This window comes from Vipera berus (genome assembly GCF_964194415.1).
Source record: "Vipera berus genome assembly, chromosome: 6".
Lineage (NCBI taxonomy): Eukaryota > Metazoa > Chordata > Lepidosauria > Squamata > Viperidae > Vipera > Vipera berus.
The window spans coordinates 4875693-4898502 of record NC_138208.1 but is presented as its reverse complement, the minus strand read 5'-3'; the positions used below and the strand labels follow the sequence as shown (position 1 = coordinate 4898502).

The 22810-nt window shown below is 42.7% G+C and overlaps 1 protein-coding gene across 6 annotated transcripts in view; it reads left to right on the top strand.

Annotated features, from left to right (window-relative positions):
• The first annotated feature begins 4556 nt into the window (after nt 1–4556).
• COG5 (component of oligomeric golgi complex 5) overlaps nt 4557–22810 on the top strand; it is a 150302-nt gene continuing 132048 nt past the window's right edge. For all 6 annotated transcript variants that reach the window (XM_081330701.1, XM_081330699.1, XM_081330700.1 and 3 more), the window contains exons 1-5: nt 4557–4644; nt 7199–7338; nt 9730–9787; nt 17666–17720; nt 17798–17867. In XM_081330701.1, the coding sequence (XP_081186827.1) occupies nt 4566–4644; nt 7199–7338; nt 9730–9787; nt 17666–17720; nt 17798–17867 (402 nt within the window). In that variant the 5' untranslated portion in view covers nt 4557–4565. The remainder of the gene's footprint in view (nt 4645–7198; nt 7339–9729; nt 9788–17665; nt 17721–17797; nt 17868–22810) is intronic.

Here is a 22810-nt window from a genome sequence, read left to right as displayed (position 1 = left end):
TCCTTGTTGCTCTTTGAGTTTGATTGCTTGCTTGCCCATGTTTCATTTACCCGGCTGAGTGCTCGCTAGAGCTGGCTATTGAAATGTCTGCAAGAAAACCACCAAGCTTAGAAAAACACCAAGGACCCCACAGTTCAACCGTGAGTTACAGATATTCTCTTTGATTTAATATAAGGAAGCAGGCGGATTTCAAACAGGCTAAGTTCCCCAGGGAAGTGCACTTATTTATTTATTTTATTTATTTTAATTCCATTTATATCCCGCCCTTCTCCGAAGACTCAGGGCGGCTTACAAGCTTAGCAGTAGCCTTCATTCTATGTATATGCCTGCTTATTAGGGCTTTCATACACCCCCCAAGCGGCATTATTACAATGTCAGCTTAATTGCCCCCAACAATCTGGGTCCTCATTTTACCTACCTCGGAAGGATGGAAGGCTGAGTCAACCTTGAGCCTGGTGGGATGCGAACCTGCACTGATTGCAGGCAGCTGGTGTTACTTAAGGAGGCATTAGCCCACTGCTCCACCAAGGCTCTTAGAACTAAGGAATTAAATTAATACTTTTAAACAGTGCTTTTTTTTGTAAAAGAAAAAGGTGCCAGAACTCACACATGTCATACAACCCACCTTGCCTACCCTACAAGGTTCCATCCAAAAAAGGTGCCGGAACTCCGTTCTGAGCGTTCTATGAGAAAAAAAGCCCTGCTTTTAAATGAAAACTTAGTTAATTTCAGATTGCTTGAGCAAAAAACCCCAGAACAATCAGGCATTCATTGATTTGTGTTTCAGGAATTCATTCAATTTTTGTTTGTCATGTCGAAAGAAAAAATCTTCATCAGGGTCCAGTCCAAGCTGGGAATAAACAAAATGGAGACTGCTTGAGAAGGAAGGTTGCAGTTTATTGAAGAGGAGAGCCAGACAGAAAAGTGGCTTTGGGAAAAGCTGACCACATGTAGTAGGGAGGGGTGGGTTTTTATACCTTCTTGAGCTTTTGTTTGGAGTTCTTCCTGTGATATCAACTTTGGCCTGAGTCCGAGTGTGCCTTTCTGGTATTCTGATGGTGCTGAGTTAATCCTATTATGTCCCAAAGGTCATATCCTGCTTCCCTGGGACTGTGGCTGATGACTATGTCCTGTGTTGGATTTTTTTTGGTGTGAGGGATTGTTGATTCTAGGGATCTTTGTCTTCCTAATCTCATCAGCCTCTTGCTTCCTGGCTCCTACATTCCTGAACGGATTATTACATCTGTATTTCTAAAAGCTGCTTTCTACTAAGATTCCTGGCTGGGAGAAGGGAGATCTTCTCCATTATTCCTTTGGAGAAATATATTCTGTCTTTTTAATATTCCCCAAAATATTTCTTTCTCTGGATTCTTCCCGCAGTCACATAAACTTGGGATATTTATAAAATATTTCCAGGGAACACGTGCACATATTATTCTCAACTTTTTAATCGACGTTTGCCCTCACTGTGTAGGGAAATGTATTATTGAGCACGAGTACATATGGCCAACAATTTAAAGCGGCCCCAAGCCACTTTAATTTCTTTCTGCATGAAAATCAGTCTTTTAAGTCGAAAAATGCATTGTTCTTGATATGTGAAAATTATTTTGCTAGATTCTTGATAAATATTGACTTCCTTTTGAAAATAATAAAAGGATAACTGTTTGCCTTTTTACATATATATACATATACAAAAATGTATGCACTCACATACATGTACAGATGTACATACACATACATATGCATACATGTATGAATGCCCTGGGTTTTGTAAACACAGCTAGTGAAATGTTGTACTGATGTACTTTATGGAATTTTTAGCATATGAAATTATGGGATTTTTAGCATAAGAAATTATGCTAAATTAAAATTTAAATTATATTTTTACCTATGTTTTAAAGGATCCTCTGAAACCATCCTCTAAAGAATTAGTCACACTTTATATAGATCAATTTGTATGATATAATAAGAGGGGGAAAAGGTATATTGCACACATTAAAGATGTTATTGCATTTTAATACCTACCGAAAGATAATCCAAGTTGGTAATACTTTTACTTCCTAGTTTTTCCTTATTTAAAGTATTTGTGGGTGTGGGTGTGTGATTCCCCCCTTCTTTTTGGTCTTTATTGTCAACCTTGACTCTCAGAATCTGTTTGCAGTAATCTCCGTCATTTTCTTGGCAACATTTTCAGAAGTGGTTTGCCATTGCTGCCATCCTAGGGCTGAGATAGGGTGACTGGCTCAAGGGCCCCCAGTCTAATGTCTAAGGCAGGACTAGAACTCACAGTCTGCCAGTTAAGCAGCCTTAACCACTACATCAAACTAGTCCTCAGTGTCTTCAGTCGCTACTTTATAAAATAGACTTCTTTAGGTGTCCAAAAAGTGTTAAATAAAATGCTACATATATATCATTTATAATAATACGTTGCTGAGAAGAATGCAACAGTTGAACTTTCTTTTATCAATTTGTTTCAGGTGCATATTATAAAGGTTAATTTTCTTTTTAAAATTCCAATGAGGATAGCTAGAAGGGCATTTACTATAAAAACAAGGACATTACCAGAAAAAATATTAAACTGCATGTTATTGGTGTCCACATTTATGTATAATTTGACAATGTAAAATGAATGGATGGGAGATTGTAGTGCTGCTCAGAAAACTACTACCACAGCAATTTTCCATTAAATATGTTTAACTGATAAACTTAATGCAGTTAAGTGTGGGAAACCTGATAATATATGAAACATTATTTTTTGATACGACATTCTTAGACATCTAAAAATGACTATTATTACTTCTTAGTGCCTAGGGCTGTATGTTTTGGTAGCCATGGCTATAAAGTCAATTTAACCCACCTTGCCAGATTTCCATTCTGGGGGAAAATAAAATGCAAGAGTGTTAGGTATATTTGTAATAAACAAACAAAGGCTAAAATATAATAATAATATCGTTCTTGTACTTGTTATTAACTTTGGCAAGTTAATAATTATTAAGGCTAGTAAGTTGCTGGTATGCGTACTTCAATTTCTGGTGGTATATAAATTTGAAAGGATGGATGGATGGAATCCTTGACTTACAACGGTTCATTTACTGACCGTTCAAAGTTACAACGGCATTGAAAAAAGCAATGTATGACTGTTTTTCTCATTTATGATCATTGCAGCATTGCCAAGGTCACGTGATTAAAATTCAGACACTTAGCAACTAACTCATATTTATGACGGTTGCAATATCCTGGAGTCATGTGATAAGCTTTTGTGACCTTCAGATAAGCAAAGTCAAAGGGAAAGCCAAATTCACTTAACAACCCTGTTACTAACTTAACAAATGCACTGATTCACTTAACAACTGTGGCAAGAAAAGACACAGAATGGGGCAAAACTCACTTCAAATGACATTTTGGGCTCAATTGTGGTCATACGTCAAGGACGATCGATCGATCGATCGATCTTTCAAAATTCTCTGCAAAGCTCATGCTGGCTGGAGAATTCTGGGAGTTCTTCTAATTGCTCTGATAATTATTTTTTTTATTGGGTGATTTCTGCTGCCTAGTGTGCAGTTGTGGTATTGTGTCGAGTGTTCCTTTTCACCCCATTTTGAATTTACTTAGTTTCTCTTCTCTGCTCCCACCAACCCTACAAGGCTGAGATGCTCGCCCGTTACCAAGGCAACTGCAACGCCGCCCGAATGCTGGTCGCGGGGGCGCCGGCGGTGGGAAAGGAACAACAATTCCCGGGATGCAATTCGACATGAAGCGGCGCCATTTTTTTTTTATTTTTTTTAAAAAAGGAGCCTAGATATAAGAAATGTTTGCTTGTGAGATCGCGGCCGTAAGATCGTTATCTGTACAGTGGGCTTCCTAGATTTCCTAGATTTGGACGGTAAAACCCAAATTACCACTGGAGGACAGCAAAAGAGCTGCCAACCCTCTGAACCGTCCAGTGTTTGTGCCTTTTACTACCCTTTTATCACCCTGACAGGGAAAAGGAGAAAAGCATCCCGGAATAATCCCTATTCTTCCTCCGAGTCCTTTTCCCGGAATTGAGGGAGATTTTATCGCAGTCAGAAAGTCCCAACGGAAGACTTTATTATTCTCAGGGAGCCAGAAAATGTACCAGGGGTCTTCAAACTCGGCCCTTTTATGACTCGTGGACTTCAACTCCCAGAATTCCTCAGCCAGGAATGCTGGCTGAGGAATTCTGGGAGTTGAAGTCCACGAGTCATAAAAGGGCCGAGTTTGAAGACCCCTGATGTAGACTGACCCACCAATGGGAGGACTGAGGTTTATGGAAATTGGCCGTCTTTTCCTTAAGCCCCGCATTTGCTTGAAATAGCTTTACGTTCCTGACATTTATGCTATAAAGTTGTCTTTTGGGGGGAAATCGAATAAGTTCCCTTGTAGGGAGCCAATCAGAAATGAAATCTTGGTGTAGGGGGGGAAAGGAGAATAGACACGCGTGTGGCATGTCTAGCCTTTACAATCTCTATGGTCGATGCAACGCGCGATGGAGCGGGCGGCGCCCTTTGATGTCGTCACGGCGCAGCTGTTCTTCTGGTGCCAGCATGGAAGGACTGAAAAGTACTCCCGAGACGGGCACGGCAGCCCTTTCCGAGCCGGCGACTGGGGAGCTCCTGGGAGATGGTGAGGAAGAAAGACGGGGAGGGGGGCGAGGGGAAGGGTCTGCCCTGGTTGTTGGCGGGATTTTAATTACTTTACAACCCCCCCCCTCCAAAAAAAGCCCCGTGGGTTCCCTGGCATTAATTACTTGCCTAGGGGACTGCAGATCTCTCTGGGCATCGCTAGGTGGCAGCAGAGATTCCCCAGTTCAGGGGTGGGGAACCTTGGCTCTTTTATGACTTGTGGACTTCAACTCCCAGAGTTCCTCAGCCAGCTACGCTGAGGGGAAAGGAAGAGGTTTCCAAGCTGAGCCAGGCCGGCTCAGGAATTCTGGGAGTTGAAGTCCACGAGTCATAAAAGAGCCAAGGTTGCCTAGCCTAGGCCTAGGCTGCTTTATGACTTGTGGACTTCAACTCCCAGAATTCCTCAGCCAGCCACGCTGAGGGGAAAGGGAGAGGTTTCCAAGCTGAGCCAGGCCGGCTCAGGAATTCTGGGAGTTGAAGTCCACGAGTCATAAAAGAGCCAAGGTTGCCTACCCTAGGCCTAGGCTGCTTTATGACTTGTGGACTTCAACTCCCAGAATTCCTCAGCCAGCCACGCTGAGGGGAAAGGGAGAGGTTTCCAAGCTGAGCCAGGCCGGCTCAGGAATTCTGGGAGTTGAAGTCCACGAGTCATAAAAGAGCCAAGGTTTCCCCCACCCCTGCCCTAGTTGCTTGCAGTCCTCCTATTGCAGTGTTGGCCAAGCTTGGCCGCTTGAAGACGGGTGGACTTCAACTCCCAGAATTCCCCAGCCAGCATTGCTGGCCGCTGCCATGCCATGCCGTCGATGCGTGACAAATGGGAGTCCGTGCAATTGTAGTGGGGAATTCTGGGAGTTGAAGTCATTTGAAGCTTGGATGTCCTCGGTGCGGTGCAGTGGGGATGTCTGGGAGCTGAAGTCATTTGAAGCTTGGGCGTCAATGCTGTGGGGAATTCTGGGAGTTGGAGGTTCACCCGTCTCCAAGTGACCAAGCTTCAAAAGACTTAAACTCCCAGAATTCCCCATTGCGTTGCATGGAGTTGAGGTCCAAGCTTCAAAGGACTTCACCTCCCAGAATTCCCCATTGCATTGCACGGACTCCGTTTGTCATGCGTGACTGTATTGCAGGGCAGCGGCAAGCAATGCTGGCTGGGGAATTCTGGGAGTTGAAGGCCGCCTGTCTTCAAGTGGCTAAGCTTGAAGAGTTGCGTCGCCAACTCTCTCCGTGGTACTACTAAAAATTGAAGCCCCTTGTAGGATTGCACCTCCGTGCTTCATGTTCCTAATTCAGTTTCACCACTTAGGAGAGCCACTCGGAGCCCCTTCTAATGTATAGAGGGTGAAAAAAGATGGCGTTGGTGCAGTTATGCCAGATCGGTTCCCTAAGAGACGAGACGAGGCGAGACGCATGACTCGAAACCAAAGCAATCTAAAGCGCCAAGGAAATCATTCAGACAGTCTTTGCCTCAGTCTCACAGTTTATACTAGTGGCTTGCCCTGTCGGTGATGGCAGACGTTTCATTCCCAACCGGGTAACTTCAGCCCTACAACTGATATTATCTAGTTTGGTAAAGGAACATCTGCACGAAAACAGCCAAGCTCAGAGAACACCAAAGTCCTCCTGAAGCCCAGTCAGACTTGCAAGGTGATGTTACAACAGTCCATCTTCACAAAAGTGGTTTTAAACTTCCCCGCAGTCTGCTTCTTGTTCTGGATTGCATCCTGGGACCGACATGATTTCCAGGATGGCGCTTGACCCGGATGCTCAGTTTTGGCTGTTGGTATTAATTAGGTCAGCTAAAGAAGCTTTCGTGACTTATAGAAAAAAAAACTATTCTCTTAATGGGTACCTGTCTGGCTTCAGATGTCTTCAGAGTCTTTGATAACCAAGAAGAGATTTCCAGACGGGGAATTGCTGAGCTAGAAGGCATATTTTGGGAGAAGCTCTTGGTTGTAAAGCTTTACGCTAGGTTTGTTTGTTCGGCATACAGCAAGCTCAAAAATGACTGTTGGTTCCAAGGCCACACCTGGAATCCTGCATCCAGTTTTGGTCACCATGATGTAAAAAAGATGGTGAGACTCTGGAAACAGTGCAGAGAAGCATGACAAAGATGATTAGGGGACTGGAGGCTAAAATATAGGAAGAACACTTGCTGGAATTGTATATGTCCAGTTTAATGAAGAGAAGGACGAGGGGTGACATGATAGTCTTCCAGTATCTCAGGGGCTGCCTCAAAGAAGAGGGAGTCAAGCTATTCTCCAAAGCACCTGAAGGCAGGACAAGAAGCAACGGATGGAAACTCATCAAGGAGAGAAGCAACCTAGAACTAAGGAGGAATTTCCTGACAGAACAGTTAAACAGTGGAACAACCTGCCTCCAGAAGCTGTGGATGCTCCAACACTGGAAGTTTTTAAGAAGAGACCGGACAGCCATTTGTTTCCTGCCTGAGCAGGGGGTTGGACTAGATGACCTCCAAGATACCTTGCAACTATTATTATTGTTGTTGTTATTCTCTGAGCAAAAGGAAGCCAACTTTCTTGTTTCTGTGTCCCTTTCAGAATGTTATGCGGACTTTTTGCGGGAAGACTTTGACGTCAAGGCCTATACCTCTCAGTCAATACACCAGGCTGTTATTGCTGAACAATTAGCAAAGCTTGCTCAAGGGATCAGCCAGTTAGATAAAGAGCTCCACTTGCAAGTAAGTACCGTTTGTATTACCCCTTTGTTTGTATTACCACTTTAAAGATTGGCGTGAGATAAAAGTAGGATAAGAGCATTGCTGTCAATCTAAGATATGGATGGGCAGTGTGGTGTCGTAATTTGTTTACAGTTCCAAATTAACACATCTGTACTGTACTTAGAAGGGACGCGGTGGCTCAGTGGGTTAGGACCCTGAGCTTGTCGATCAGAAGGTCGGCAGTTTGGCAGGTCGAATCCCGAGTGCCGTGTAACAGAGTGAGCGCCTTTTAGTTGTCCCAGCTTCTGCCAACCTAGCAGTTCGAAAGCACGTAAAAATGCAAGTAGAAAAATAGGGACCACTCCGGTGGGAAGGTAACAGCGTTCCGTGCGCCTTTGGCGTCTAGTCATGCCGGCCACATGACCATGGAGACGTCCTCGGACAAGCCCTGTTTCTTCGGCTTTGAAACGGAGATGAGCACCGGCCCCTAGAGTCAGAAATGACTAGCACATGTGTGGGGGAACCTTTACCTTTACTGTACTTAGGCATCCAATAACTATGAGATCGGCCACTTTGAGACTGACAAATGAGATGCGAAGCTTTATCTCTAGCCTTGCAGGTCATATTCATAAACCCGTGTTTTAGTATTTGGTTAGTACGAGTTTATTTTGAATGAAATATTAAGAGCAGTATAGGGTTTTTCGAGAAGGCCTGCATTTAGCATTGCCAGATGCAAATCCTGAACAGAACATGCAGAGCTGTGCTGTGTATCCTGCAAACGTTGCATGTTAACCATCCAGACATCAGATTCCATCTTACTTGTCTGTTTCTGCTTTCTATCTAGCTGTGTATGTATGTATCTTAGAATAGAATAGAGCTGGAAGGAACCTTGGAGGTCTTCTAGTCCAGCCCCTTGCTCAAGCAGGAGAACCTATAGTACCATCTCAGACAGGTGACTGTCCAGTCTCTTCTTGAAAATCTCCAGTGCTGGAGCGCCCACGATCTCTGCGGGCAAGCTGTTCCACTGGTTAATTGTCCTCACTGTCAGGAAGTTTCTCCTTAACTCCAGGTTGCTTCTCTCTCTGATCAGTTTCCAACCATTGTTTCTCGTCCTTCCCTCTGGTGCTTTGGTGTACAACCTGGCCCCCTCTGCCTTGTGGCAGCCCCTCAGATACTGGACCACTGCTCTCATGTCTCCCCTATTTCTTCTTTTCTTTAGACTACCCAAACCCAAGTCCCGTAGCCGTTCTTCGTACGTTTTAGCCTCCAGGCCTTGGATCATCTTAGTTGCTCTTCTCTGAATTTTTTCCAAACTCTCAACATCTTTTTTGTGAAATGGTGACCAAAACTGGCTGTAGTATTCCAGGTGTGGTCCTGGAATACTGGTTTTATCAAGCGGTAATAATACTTTGCGTGTTCTTGATTCTATCCCTCTGTTGATGCAGCCTAGCACTGTGTTGGCTTTTTTGGGTGCTGCCGCACACGGCTGGCTCAGGGTCAAGTGATCGTCCACTAGGACTCCAAGGTCCCTCTCACAGCTGCTGTTTTTAAGCCAGGTCTCGCCCAATCTGTGTTCGTGCCTTTGGTTTTTCCTGCCTAAATGTAAGACTTTGCTTTTCTCCACATTGAACCACAGTATCTATCTATCTATTGTCTTGTCTGTCTGTCCGTCCGTCCATCCATCTATCCATTGTCTGTCCATCCACCCATCCGTCCATCCATTATCTGCCTGCCTGCCTGCCTGTGTCTGTCTATCTGTCTGTCTGTGTCTCACTATCAATCTGTCTGTCTGTCTGTCTGTCTGTCTGACTGACTGTCTGTCTGCCTGCCTGCCTGCCTGTGTCTGTCTGTCTGTCTGTCTGCCTGCCTGTGTCTGACTATCTATATCTATCTGACTGACTATCTATCTATCTATCTATCTATCTATCTATCTATCTATCTATCTATCTATCTATCTATCTATCTATCTACTTACCTATCATATACCTTCCTGCCTATTTACATAGCTGCCTATATTGCAAACATGACTCTTGGGAGTTTAGTACACTACAGGTCTAAAATAACCCTTAAAAATAATCCAACATGAATATAAATGAAGGAGAATGGACCAATATCCTATACATCAGACATGTCAAACTCGCGACGTCATGGGATGTCGTGTGACGTCTTGGAACTTTTTCCCATTGCCGGCAATGGGATGGGCGCGGTTTCTCCGTGACACTCCGGCCCGTGGGCCGGCAGTTTGACACCCCTGCTGTACACGATACCACCACCTTGTAGGCTTCCTGTTTCTATAGGATCCCCAAGCTTGTTGGGAGATCCATGGTTTGAGAGGCCAGTAGGGTCTTTTCAAATACTTTTAAAATCTAAATTACGTTTCTAAGCTTCAGATTGATTCTTTTCACTTTATAGGTCGTTGCAAGGCATGAGGACTTGCTGGCACAAGCAACTGGCATAGAACCTTTGGAAGGTAAGCAAGTTTCGTTTATTGAAAGCCTGTGCATCAGTGTGCATCAGCCTTCTGTTTTAAACCAGGCATGTCCAACTGCCAGCCCGTGGGCCGGATGCGCCACACCGAAACCGCGCCCACCCCATTGCCAGCAATGGGAAAAAAGCCACGATACATCACACGACGTGACGTCCCGAGTTTGACATGCCTGTTTTAAACCATTGTTTCTCAACCTTCTGAACTTTAAGCTGTCTGGGCCTCAACTCCCAGAATTCCCCGGCCAGCAGAATTCTGGGAGCTGAGGTCCACGCAGCTATAAAAGTTCACAAGATGGAGAAACACTTCGCTAAATCAATCTCCAGAGTGGTATTTTTTAGGGAGTTGGTAAATAAAATAGGGATGCGGTGGCTCAGTGGGTTAGGACACTGAGCTTGTCAATCAGAAGGTCGGCAGTTTGGTGGGTCGAATCCCGAGTGCCGCGTAGCAGAGTGAGCGCCTGTTACTCGTCCCAGCTTCTGCCAACCTAGCAGTTCGAAAGCACGTAAAAATGCAAGTAGAAAAATAGGGACCGCTACGGTGGGAAGGTAACAGTGTTCCGTGCGCCTTTGGCGTCTAGTCATGCCGGCCACATGACCACAGAGACGTCCTCAGACAAGCGCTGGCTCTTCGGCTTTGAAACGGAGATGAGCACCGGCCCCTAGAGTCGGAAACGACTAGCACGCACGTGCGGGGGAACCTTTACCTTTACCTTTACCTAAATAAAAAATTACAGAGGTTTCAGTAGAGAAAAGCAATATGTATCCCCAATCAGTCCTCATAAATTATGTCTTAAATACTAGATTATATATACGCTCGCGTTTTATTTTCTACTAATGCGTGAATGCAACCGGGGCAGCTTAATTTTCAGAAAGAACCAGCAGATTTTATTCTGACGTATTTGTATTCCAGTCGAGCACGCTGATTATTTTACTTGCTTGAATTTATATCAAAGGCCAAAACGGGCCTAACCGAAAAACAATAAAACCCCTTATAAATAAATAGCAAGCCACCCGCAAAAAGCTGTGTATTTAGAAGTATCGAAGTTACCGCAAAGGTGCTTTTTCCTGAAGGCAACTGGACTTCCTTGATTTTAGTTTTATTTTATTTTTTGCTCGCAGATGTTTTGCTTCTTGGATGAGAAATGAAACATCTTCAAGGGGGAAAAAAATTCAAGGAAGTGCAGTTGCCATTTGGAAAAAGCAACTTTGTAGGGAACCGTGATTTGGATGACTGAGAATCTCCATAGATATTATAATAGCAACAGTATTTGCAGCAACCTTGGAGACGTGTTTAGGGGGCCACGTTTCTCAACCTTAGCAATTTTAAGATAGGTGGAGTTGAACTCCCACGTTTTAAGGTTGCCAAGGCTGAGAGAGATAAGTTAGAGACTTTTCAACTAGGAGAGCAAAACTGTTGTGAAAGTGGGTTAGGAAAAGTGTTCTTAAGCCTACTTGTAAACTAAAATCATAGAAGGAACAGTGCAATATCACCTCCATACATATACATATAGAGAACAGCAACAAAGATGATCGGGGGGGGGGGCACTAGAAGCTAAAACATCTAAGGAACAGTTGCAGGAATTGGGTGATGTCTAGTTTAATGAAGAGAAGGATGAAGGGGGGACATGATAGCAGTGTTCCAATATCTCAGGGGTTGCCCCAAAGAAGAGGGAGTCAAGCTATTCTCCAAAGCGCCCGAAGGCAGGACAAGAAGCAACGGATGGAAGCTAATCAAGGAGAGAAGCAACCTAGAACTAAGGAGAAACTTCCCGACAGTGAGAACAATTAACCAGTGGAACAACCTGCCACCAGAAGCGGTGAATGCTCCAACACTGGAAGTCTTTAAGAAGAGACCGGACAGCCATTTGTCTGAAAATGATATAGGGTTTCCTGCCTGAGCAGGGGGTTGGACTAGATGACCTCTGAGGTCCCTTCCAAATTATAATTATAGTTATTATGATTGTTGTTGTTGTTGTTGTTAGGATAGTTGGGCTCCTAGCTTCGTATGCAACGGGCCACAGAGCTGAAAAGCTATCCCTTCTTTAATCCTGATTTATTGACTGTTTCAGCGTCTAATGTTAAGACTTTGAGGAAGGGAAATGCACATTTCCAATTTAGTCAGTACGGGCGGTCCTCGGCCTACGACCGCAACTGAGCCCCAGATTTCTGTTGCTAAGCGAGACATTTGTTTTGTGCCTTTTGCCCCATTTTACGACCTTTCTTGCCACAGTTGCTAAGTGAACCACTGCACTTGCTCAATCATTAACACGCTTCTTAAGTGATTGCCCCTTCCCTGTCGACTTTTCTCATCAGAAGGTCGCAAAAGGGGCTCGCGTCACACACACACACACACATCCTAGGATGCTGCGACCGTCACAAATGTGAGTCAGTTGCCAAGCATCTGAATTTTGATCGCGTAACCGTGGCGACGCTGCAGCAGTCGTAAGTGTGGGAAATGGCCATCCTTCCCTTTTTTTCAGTGACTTATCTAACCTTGAACGGCCACTAAACAAATAGCCGTAAGTCGAGGATTACAACTCCGTTCTGTTTTTGGCCCCTTTCATACTCATTTATATTGCCAGCAGATGGAGCAGTTTTTAACCGATTTTCCGCACCTAACTTTTCTAGCTGTGTGGAAATGTTCTACATAGAAAACAACAGAGGAACAATAATAGGCACAAGCAATCTATAATGCAGATTTGGATGATAGCACTTTTTTTAAAAAAAATAAGAAAGACCTCATAGTACAGGAGTTAGAGTACATTGCAATATTAAAGACAGTGCATTGGTGAGTAGAATGTGAAGGATGTGTGTCTATAATGTATGTTCTTATTTTGGTTTTTTACTTGTGTGTAGTGTGCACTGTGGACAGCACTTAATTTTGCTCTGAGTTACAAAGTGACAATAAAGATTATTCTATTCTATTCTATTCTATTCTGTTCTGTTCTGTTCTGTTCTGTTCTATTCCATTCTATTTTTTCATTCTTCTATTCTATTCTATTCTATTCTATTCTATTCTATTCTATTCTATTCTATTCTATTCTATTCTATTCTATTCTATTCTATTCTATTCTATTCCACATTATTCTATTCTGTTCTGTTCTGTTCTGTTCATTCCATTCCATTTTACTCCATTCCACTCCATTCCATTCCTTCCCGTCTATTCCATTCCATCCTTTCCTTTCCTTTCCTTTCCACATTCCACATTCCACATTCCAGGCTCCAGCTGTTTCAGCCTCCGAAATGAGCCAGTTTTCAGACTGAAAACTTCCCAGCCCGGGAGACATATTAGATGGCAAACCCCCATTGCATACACTTTCCGTTCTGTTCAATAATGCATGAGATTGCGTCTGAATCCTGTCTCCTTTATGTGTAAGTGACTAAGCATTGACAAATGTGTGGGCTGACACACATTCTTATTGCTTCATGTCCGTACGCTGAGCCTTCTCGGGTCCATATATAGAATTGGACTCCGACAGAAAAATGAGTTTATACTGGCGGTAAGCATCTGTAGCCTGAAAGGTACATCTGAAAAATGTGTGAAAATTATCGCAGCCTTGTTGGGAGAAAATGACCCCAAAGGGACTTTGGATAACTGAACGCCGTAAAAAATATGTTAGCGTTTTCCTGTTTTGCTTGATTTCCACACACCCCAAAAAAATTTTTTTGGGAAAGTTATTTCTGCACAGTTGCTAGCTTTTTGCAAACCTGCTCTTATATAATTATCTGGGCTTCCCCTTAAGAATCGCTTTCTTTTGAGCAATTTCAAAATGATTTTTAAGCGAAAAAGAAGAATGTTGACAAATCTCAACCATTGGGCCCCATCCAAGCAGACGCGGTTCATTGGCACTTCAGTGGCAGGAAAAATCGAATGCACAGATACAGAATAGGTGGTAGATTAACCATATATTTTTTTTTTAAAAAAAATACGAGAAGGTAACAGATAAAGGAAATAACGGTAATAAACCTAGGTGATAAATTGTTCAGTTACTAAGTCACGTCCGACTCTTTGCGACCCCCTGGACCACAGGAAGCCAGCCCCCCCCCACCCCCCCACCCTCCATCATTTCCCGGAGTTTGCCCAAATTCACGTTCATTGCGTTGATGACATATCTAACCATCTCCACTGCCGTCCCCTTCTCCGTTTGCCTTCCGTCTTCCGCAACTTTGGGGGTCTTCTCCAAGGAGTCCTTCCTCTCTCCTCATTCGGTGGCCAAAGTCTTTGAGCTTCAGCTTCAGTACGTGTCCTTCCAAAGGACGGGCTGGGGTTGGTTTCCTTCAGGATCGACTGATGGATCTCCTCGCAGTCCAAGGGCTTCTCAAGAATGATGGTCCCCAGCACCATAAATTGAAAGAATCAACTTTCAGATAAATTCAGGATACCTCACTCTGTTCGGTGTTACAGATTTTCAGCTCAGCTGCCTTAACTATCAGTCAGAATAGAATTGGAAGGGACCTTGGAGGTCTTCTAGTCCAACCCTCTCTGCTCAGGCAGGAAACCCTATCCCATTTCAGACAAATGGTCGTCCAGACTCTTCTTAAAAAATTCCAGTGATGGAGCATCCACAACTTTTAGAGGCAGGTTGTTCCACTGGTTAATTGTTCTAACTATCAGGAAATTTCTCCTTAGTTCCAGGTTGCTTCTCTCCTTGATGAGTTTCCATCCGTTGCTTCTTCTCTTGCCCTGAAGTGCTTTGGAGAATAGCTAGACTCCCTCTGCTTTGGGGGCAGCCCCTTAGAGATTGGAACAAATCTAGTCCCTATACTATTTCAGACAAAGGGTTGCCCAAATCTCTTCTTAAAAACATCCAATGTTGGAGCGCCCCAAACTCTGGAGGCAAGCAGTTCCACGGGTTAATTATCCCCAATGTTAGGAAGTTTCTCCTTAATTCCAGGTTGCTTCTCTCCTTGATGACTTCCCATCCATTGTTTCTTGTTCTGCCTTCTGATGCTTTTTAATATTAACCTAGCAGGTCATTTAATGGTGTTTTGATATTAACTTATAAATGTAGCAGGTCATTTAATAGCAGAGGACCATTTTTTTATTTTTTATTTTTTGCTTAATCTAAAGACTTACCAAGTCTAGCAGCTTTGCTCCCAAGGCAATCAGCTTGATGCCGACAGCGGTGTTTCTCGGTTTTGGCAACTTTTAAAGTAGGTGGACTTCAACTCCCAGAATTCCCCAGCCAGCACTGACCTATCACAAATCACACCTAAGGACAGTCCACTGACGTTTGATAAATGCCATATCCTTTTCATCGGGTAACTGGTTGAGGATTGCTGTAGGCCTTCAACGATTTTTTCTGTTAATGGAAAGCTTTAAAAATTCTGGATTATCCTTCAGGCTTTAGATTCTGAGCTGCAGGTTTCGAACAGACCAACCTCATAGGATTTAGCTTCTCCCAATGAATGTTTTCATTTACATAAACAAGATGCACAAAAACGCTTGGATTCTTAATACACTCCATGATTTTATTTCCGGAATATATTTACAGTGGGATTTTGGGTGATTAAGTCTAATCAGCTTGCTATTGTATTTGGTTGCATTTCTCTCTCTCTCTCTCTCACACACACACACACACACACAGAGAAGGGATTTTTGTGACACAGGAACACTTCTGGCTGCTCTGATCCTGGAATGTAAACCAAGTGGGTCGTAGCAACCCTGTAGACAGATTAATCCTTTCAATCACATCTTTTCATCTTCATCCATTTGACGGATGCCTTCACCTCAGCCATGAGATCTTGCCGCCCTTCTTTTTCGGTCAAAGTTGGACCCTAACCCTGCCAGCAAAGCCTTGTAAAATGAAAGCATCATCATCATCATCATCAGGTTGGAAGGCACCTAGGAGGTCATCTAGTCCAACCCCCTGCTCAGGCAGGAAACCGGATACCAGAGGTAGGCAACCTTGGCTCTTTTATGACTCGTGGACTTCAACTCCCAGAATTCCTGAGCCGGCCTGGCTCAGCTTGGAAACCTTTCCCTTTCCCCTCAGCATGGCTGGCTGAGGAATTCTGGGAGTTGAAGTCCACAAGTCATAAAGGAGGCCTAGTTCCCCATGCTGGCTCAGGCATTCTGGGAGTTGAAGTCCACAAGTCATAAAAGAGCCAAGGTTGCCTACCCCTGCCCTATACCATTTCAGACAAATGCTTGTCCAGTCTCTTCTTAAAAACCTCCGGTGTTGGAGCATTCACAGCTTCTGGAGGCAGGTTGTTCCACTGGTTAATTGTTCTCACTGCCAGGAAATTCCTCCTTAGTTCCGAGTTGCTTCTCTCCTTGGTTAGTTTCCATCCGTTGCTTCTTGTCCTGCCTTCAGGTGCTTCGATCAATAGGTTGACACCGCCCCTGCCCCCCGTTTTGTATGACAGCACCTCAAATATCCTATCATTATATCAATTGTCCTATTCCCCCTTTTTCTGCCTTCTCTATCCCTCAGGAAAGGATCCTCAGTGTCTTTGGTTAGTTTCGAGATAATGTGTACTGTGGATTTTTTGTTGTTATTTTTCTTTTATAGATTTTATATTGCTTGTTTTTTTTATTATTATTATTTTAATTCCATTTATATCCCGCCCTTCTCCGAAGACTCAGGGCGGCTTACAAGCTTAGCAGTAGCCTTCATTCTATGTATATGCCTGCTTATTAGGGCTTTCACACACACACCCCAAGTGGCATTATTACAAAGTCAGCTTAATTGCCCCCAACAATCTGGGTCCTCATTTTACCTACCTGGGAAGGACGGAAGGCTGAGTCAACCTTGAGCCTGGTGGGACTCGAACCCGCACTAATTGCAGGCAGCTGGTGTTACTTAAGGAGGCGTTAGCCCACTGCGCCTCCAAGGCTGCTTTAGAAGATTCTTATCCTTAGAAGCAGGCTATAAATAATGGCCCTAAGTAGAAATGAAGGGTTAGCTGTGCGAGTAACACCCGAGTCCCACAAAGTTTGACGTTAAGCCCAGGAAAATTTCTGAGCTTCTCGTTGGGTTATTTTGTACGGCTGAATATTCCCAGAAGGCCCCGTTGATTGAGAATGAGATTTGAGCAAACGTGTAGCGTTTCTGAATACGGGTGAGAAAAATAACACCCATTCTGCACTGGACATTGTTAGGCTTATCACTAACTATGGGAAATATTTTAAAATAGCACAGGTCGTCCTTGACTTACCACCACAATTAAGCACGACTGCTAAGCAAGGCAGTTAAGTGAGTTTTACCCCATTTTTTTTACAACCTGTCTTGCCACAGAAGTGAACCCCTGCAGTTGTTAAGTTAGAAACACGGTTGTTAAGTGAATCCGGCTTTCCCTGTTGACTTGTTAGAAGGTCGCAGAAGGGGATCAGGTGACCCCCCGGGACGCCGCGACCGGCGTAAAATATGAACCAGTTGCCAAGCCTTCTGAATTTTGATCGCGTGACCCGGGGGGGGGGGGGAGAATGCTGCAACGGTCGTAAGTCTGAAAAAAACGGTCCTAAGTCAACTTTTTTTCCCAGTGCCGTTGCAACTTTGGTCACTTTAACTCTAATTTTTAATTTATTTTAATTTTAATTATTTATTGTACAGAGGCCTTTAATTTTAATTTTATCTTAACTTCTGTATTTATTATATGTTATTGTTGTTAGCCGCCCTGAGTCCTTCGGGAGATAGGGCGGCATATAAGTCCCAATAATAAATAAATAAATAAATAAATAAATAAATAAATGAACCGTTGCAACTACCTGTGTTATGGATTCTGCAATTTCCTAACTTAATGTTAAGTTCTTTTCCTCAACTGGAATGAAGAAAAAAGAAAAAAAAAAGAAAAGAAAAGCAGCTTTTCTCTCACGTGAAGTAGTTATTTTGATCTGTTCCTTTTGCCTTTTGCGCAGGTGTTCTTGAAATGATGCAGACCAGAATTAGCGCCCTGCAGAGTACTGTTGAGAGGTATGACATGTCGTTGGAAGTTTTTGCATTCTTCTGCATCGCTCTGGTGTCTAAAACGCGGCTCCTTTTTCCTCTAGGATCAAAGCCAAAATTATTGATCCCTACAACAAAATCGTATCCCGCACAGCGCAGTTAGCCAGGCTTCAGGTGAGTTATTTTCTCTTCCCGTTCTCCAACAATGCTCTTCTTCTTCTTCTTCTTCTTCTTCTTCCTCTTCTTCTTCTTCTTCTTCTTCTTCTTCTTCTTCTTCTTCTTCTCCTTCTCCTTCTCCTTCTCCTCCTCCTCCTCCTCCTCCTCCTCCTCCTCCTCCTTCTTCTTCTTCTTCTTCTTCTTCTTCTTCTTCTTCTTCTTCTTCTTCTTCTTCTTCTTCTTCTTCTTCTTCTTCTTCTTCTTTGTCCTCGTCGTCTTCCTCTTCTCCTTCTCCTTCGTCTTCTTCTCCTTCTCTTTCTCCTTCGTCTTCTTCTCCATCTTTCTCCATCTCTTTCTTTCTTTCTTTCTTTCTTTCTTTCTTTCTTTCTTTCTTTCTTTCTTTCTTTCTTTCTTTCTTTCTTTCTTTCTTTCTTTCTTTCTTCCCCCCTTCCCCTTCCTATTTTTCTCCTCCTCCTTCTCCTTTTTTTTCTTCTCCTTCCTCTTTTTCTCCTCCTCCTCCTTCTTCCTTCTTCTTCCTCTTTTTTTCCTCCTCCTCCTCCTCCTCCTCCTCCTCCTCCTCCTTTTTCCCTTTTGGCTGCAAAATAGTATTTTGACGAGCTGCAGAGCAATTGCGAGAGGAACAGATGTGAAGGATTTTTTAGAACAGTGTTTGCAACTTCCAGATCGGAGTGAATTAATGATGGACAGAGATAACCGGATGGTTTTCTGGTTGGCTCTGCAGGGTTGCTATAGTTACTTGTTGAAAAGGGAAACACTCCCGGAATAAATAATTAAAATCATTGCATAAGAACGGTGAACATTTCAAAAAAATAAATAAATCCTCTCGGTTGGAGTCGGGGGGGGGGGAACCTAAATGCAAACAGAAAGGAATTTTACGTGGCAAAATTTGTAAAGTGCATTTACATATTTTGTCCAGAGCCTTTCCACATGTAGTTATTCTCTTCATTGGTTGCCTCATTTTAAATCTGCCTATTTGCAGCTTCAGTTTAGAATTTGGTTCTTGTTCCTCACTTCCCAAGAATTACACATAAAATGCCATTTTCTGGGATTCATGGAAACCAAATGGAAAATAGTATTTAGCATTGTGGATATCCACCGAGCACCTCTTTTAAACCTGAGATAATATTGAAAATTGCTAGGTGTCAATCATCGTTAATTGTTGACAGGTTGTGGGAGAGTTTTGGGTCAAAAAAATCCGGGCATCTCAGAGTTAGTGACCTCTTTTCTCCAGCTTCACGCTATTATATTATGATTCATGGACATAATTGTCCCTTTTTTCAGCCCTAGCAGTAGACTGTAGTAAGGAGTGGGAAGTAAGCCTTATAAAAAGAAGCTTTCTTTCTTTATGTACAGGAAAGGTTTTAAGAAGAAATTGGACAACCATTTGTCTGAAATGGTATAGGATTGCCTGTCTGAGCAGGGGGTTAAACTAGAAGACCTCCAAGGTCCCTTCCAACTATTCTATTCTGTTATATTCTATATTCCATTCCCTATTCTGTTCTATTCTATTCTATTCTATTCTATTCTATTCTATTCTATTCTATTCTATTCTATTCTATTCTATTCTATTCTATTCTATTCTATTCTATTCTATTCATATTTCATTCTGTTCTATTCTATTCTATTCTATTCTATTCTATTCTATTCTATTCTATTCTATTCTATTCTATTCTATTATTTCTATTTCTATTTCTATTTCTATTCTCTATTCCATTCCATTTTACTCTATTCTATTCTCTATTCTATTCTATTTCTATTTCTGTTCTATTCTATTCTATTCTATTCTATTCTATTCTATTCTATTCTATTCTATTCTATTCTATTCTATTCTATTCTCGGCTTATGACCACAATAAAGCCACCAATTTCTATTGCTAAGAGACACATTTGTTAAGTGACTTTTGGCCCATTTTATGACCTTTCTTTCCACAATCGTTAGGCAAATCACTGCAGTTAAGTTAGTAACCTGGTTGTTAAATGAATCTGGCTTCCCCATTGACTTTGCTTATCAGAAGGTCGCAAAAGGGGGAATCACTGCGGCCGTCATAAATATGAGTCCATCGCCAAGAGTCTGGATTTTGATCCCCTGTCCACGGGGGACGCTGCAGCAGTCGTAAGTGTGAAAAACGGTCCTTAAGCCCCTTTTGCCAGCGCCGTTGTAATTTCGAACGTCCATTAAACCAGCTGTTGTAAGTTGAGCATTACCTGTAGTAAATAAGGAGTAGAGGAAGTAGGCTTTATAAAAAGACGCATTCTTTCTTTCTGCACCCTCTTTAAGTTCCGCTGTCTTTCCCTTTAGCGCTTTTAAACACTCCAGCCCCCCCCCTTGATATTTTCCCTAAGACAGCCTTAAGGGGATAATTGTGGTTAAACTGAGCAAAATTGAGAAACCTTAACATTTCAGGCTTGTTTAGCAAGCTCAACACAATTGTATTTTACCCGTATCCGTCCAACTGCATCCACCATTGTCAGAGCTTTAACAATAGCTTTGTCCTAACATTTTATTCTGCTCGATCTACTCCTTGACGTCTGTTTGCTTGGAAGGATCTCTGAAAGCTGTAATATATGTTCCCCACCGAACCTGCAAGCAGCCTCCATGTTTTAACGACGGAGGGCGTTTTTCATTAATCCCATTCTGGGCTGCCTCAACAAGGAGTGAAAGCAAAACTACGGTGTTTCCTTTCACAGGTCGCCATTTCCTTGTACCTCGAGGCTAAACAGTTCCTTTCAGGACCGTTCCAGCTCGCAATGGGACTGACAAATGCGGCTTAGGGCCAATTTTCACACTTAACGACCGTTAGGGCCACGTGCTTAAAATCTAGATGCTTGGCATCTGACTCATGTTTACGACGGTTTGCAGCGCCCCGCGGTCACGTGATTCCCTTTTGCGTCCTTCTGACAAGCAAAGTCAAGGGGGAAGCCCGTTGCGACGGCCGCGATTCGCTTAACCAGAAAAGGTCTCAAAGCGGGTCAAAATTTACTGAACAAATGTCTTACTTAAGAACAGAAATTTTGCGCTATGTTTTTTGCTCTTAAGCCCGGGATCACCTGTACTTCCCTTTCTAAACTCCTCCTGAGAGGCTACCATAATTGAAAGATCTGTAAAGCGTGTTATAAAATACAGAAAACCTTGATGAAACCAGGTAGAGTATTTTAGGTAAATTTTAGGTAAAAAACAAAACAAAACAGGACTCTCTTTTCTTCGTGTTGTTTTCCTTGCCAGATTGTTTGTTCGGCTGTTGATGTGCCAGGTTTGCGACACCAGGACCGCCGATTCTCTTCGGCCTTTGAAGGGCCAAAATCCTCATATAAACCAGCAAGCAGCCGGTATAGAATGAAAAGCAATAATAACAATAACAATAAGAGAGTTGGAAGGGACCTTGGAGGTCATCTAGTCCAATCCCCTGCTCAGGCAGGAAATACTACACCATTTCAGACAAATGGCTGTCCAGTCTCTTCATAAAAACTTCCAGTGTTGGAGCATTTACAGCTTCTGGAGGCAGGTTGTTCCGCTGGTTAATTGTTCTCACTATTTATTTATTTATTTATTTATTTATTTATTTATTAGTTGAATTTATATACCGCCCTATTCCCGAAGGACTCAGGGCGGTTCACAGGGCAAGTTAAAAACAATACAAAAGAGAGAATAAAATTAAATTAAATTAATACAGCCCACAATTAAGATAACATTAAAAATTAAAATTTATAATTAATTTAATTTAATTTAATTAATATAACTTAAAATCCCTCAGTCCAGGCCAGACAATTCAAACAACCAAGTTTTTAAATCTTGGCGAAACGAGCGAAGGTCAGGGGCAGTCCAGGGGCTATCAGGAAATTTCTCCTTAGTTCCAGGTTGCTTCTCTCCTTGGTTAGTTTCCATCCATTGCTTCTTGTCCTGCCTTCAGGCGCTTTGGAGAACAGCTTGACTCCCTCTTCTTTGGGGCAGCCCCTGAGAGATTGGAAGACTGCTATCTTGTCCCCTCTCGTCCTTCTCTTCATTAAACTAGACATTCCCAATTCCAGGAACCATTTCTTATATGTGACTAAAAGCAGCTAACGAAATTCTGCTTTTAGAATAATTTTATGGCCGGAATCTTTTAAGTGCCTGCATTTCAAGCCGTGGCATCTTTGAGAAGGCGACTGTATCAGATATAAAAACATGTAGGAAAGATCAACCCGCGTCGTTCACCTATTTGTAGAATTCAAATGCAGCCATCTTGGAAAACCTGATAGAATGTAATTCTTGCATAGTTCATTTTCCATATTCCTGATGTTTTCCCATCCTCTAGGTGACCGGTATGTTTACACATCTTCGGCCAGCTAGTTACTCAAATTTAAATTACACATAAAGAAGAAAATGCTTTGCCTTAAATAAAATCATGATGTTAATTACCATAGAAGGAAACCCCCTCTGCTAATAATTGCATATTTATTCAGTGGTGTAACAATTAAAATGTACTGGTTTGGAACTAAATAGAGCCATTATGGCACCGAGGAACATAATCCAAATCTTCTCGTCGTATAGTCCACACGTCTTGTACGCTGAATGGGTTTAGAACCGCAATTATACTGTGAATGATTTACACTGCTGCCTCTATACACATAATTAAAGTCATTAAGCAAGTTCATTGAGCTGAAGATTTCATAGCAGAAAGCTAGTTGGGTCCCACTTCTCCCTGACATGTATTTGAAAGTCACGCTACGCTGGTAATTGATGAACAAGCTCCGGCTTTTAAAGTATTGCTGCAAGGAATAAATTTGGGGGGGGGAGACATCCACTTGGTTTGATGTTTGGAGTTTGGTGTTTAATCTCTGCAGTTTGATCTTGAAATTGCGCGTGAGGCGCACAAAATAAGATCAGGCTGCGATTTCTGATCCTGGCCAGTTTGGATGAGCTACTAATCCTGGTTTAAAATGAAACCGAAAGCCGATTAGCGA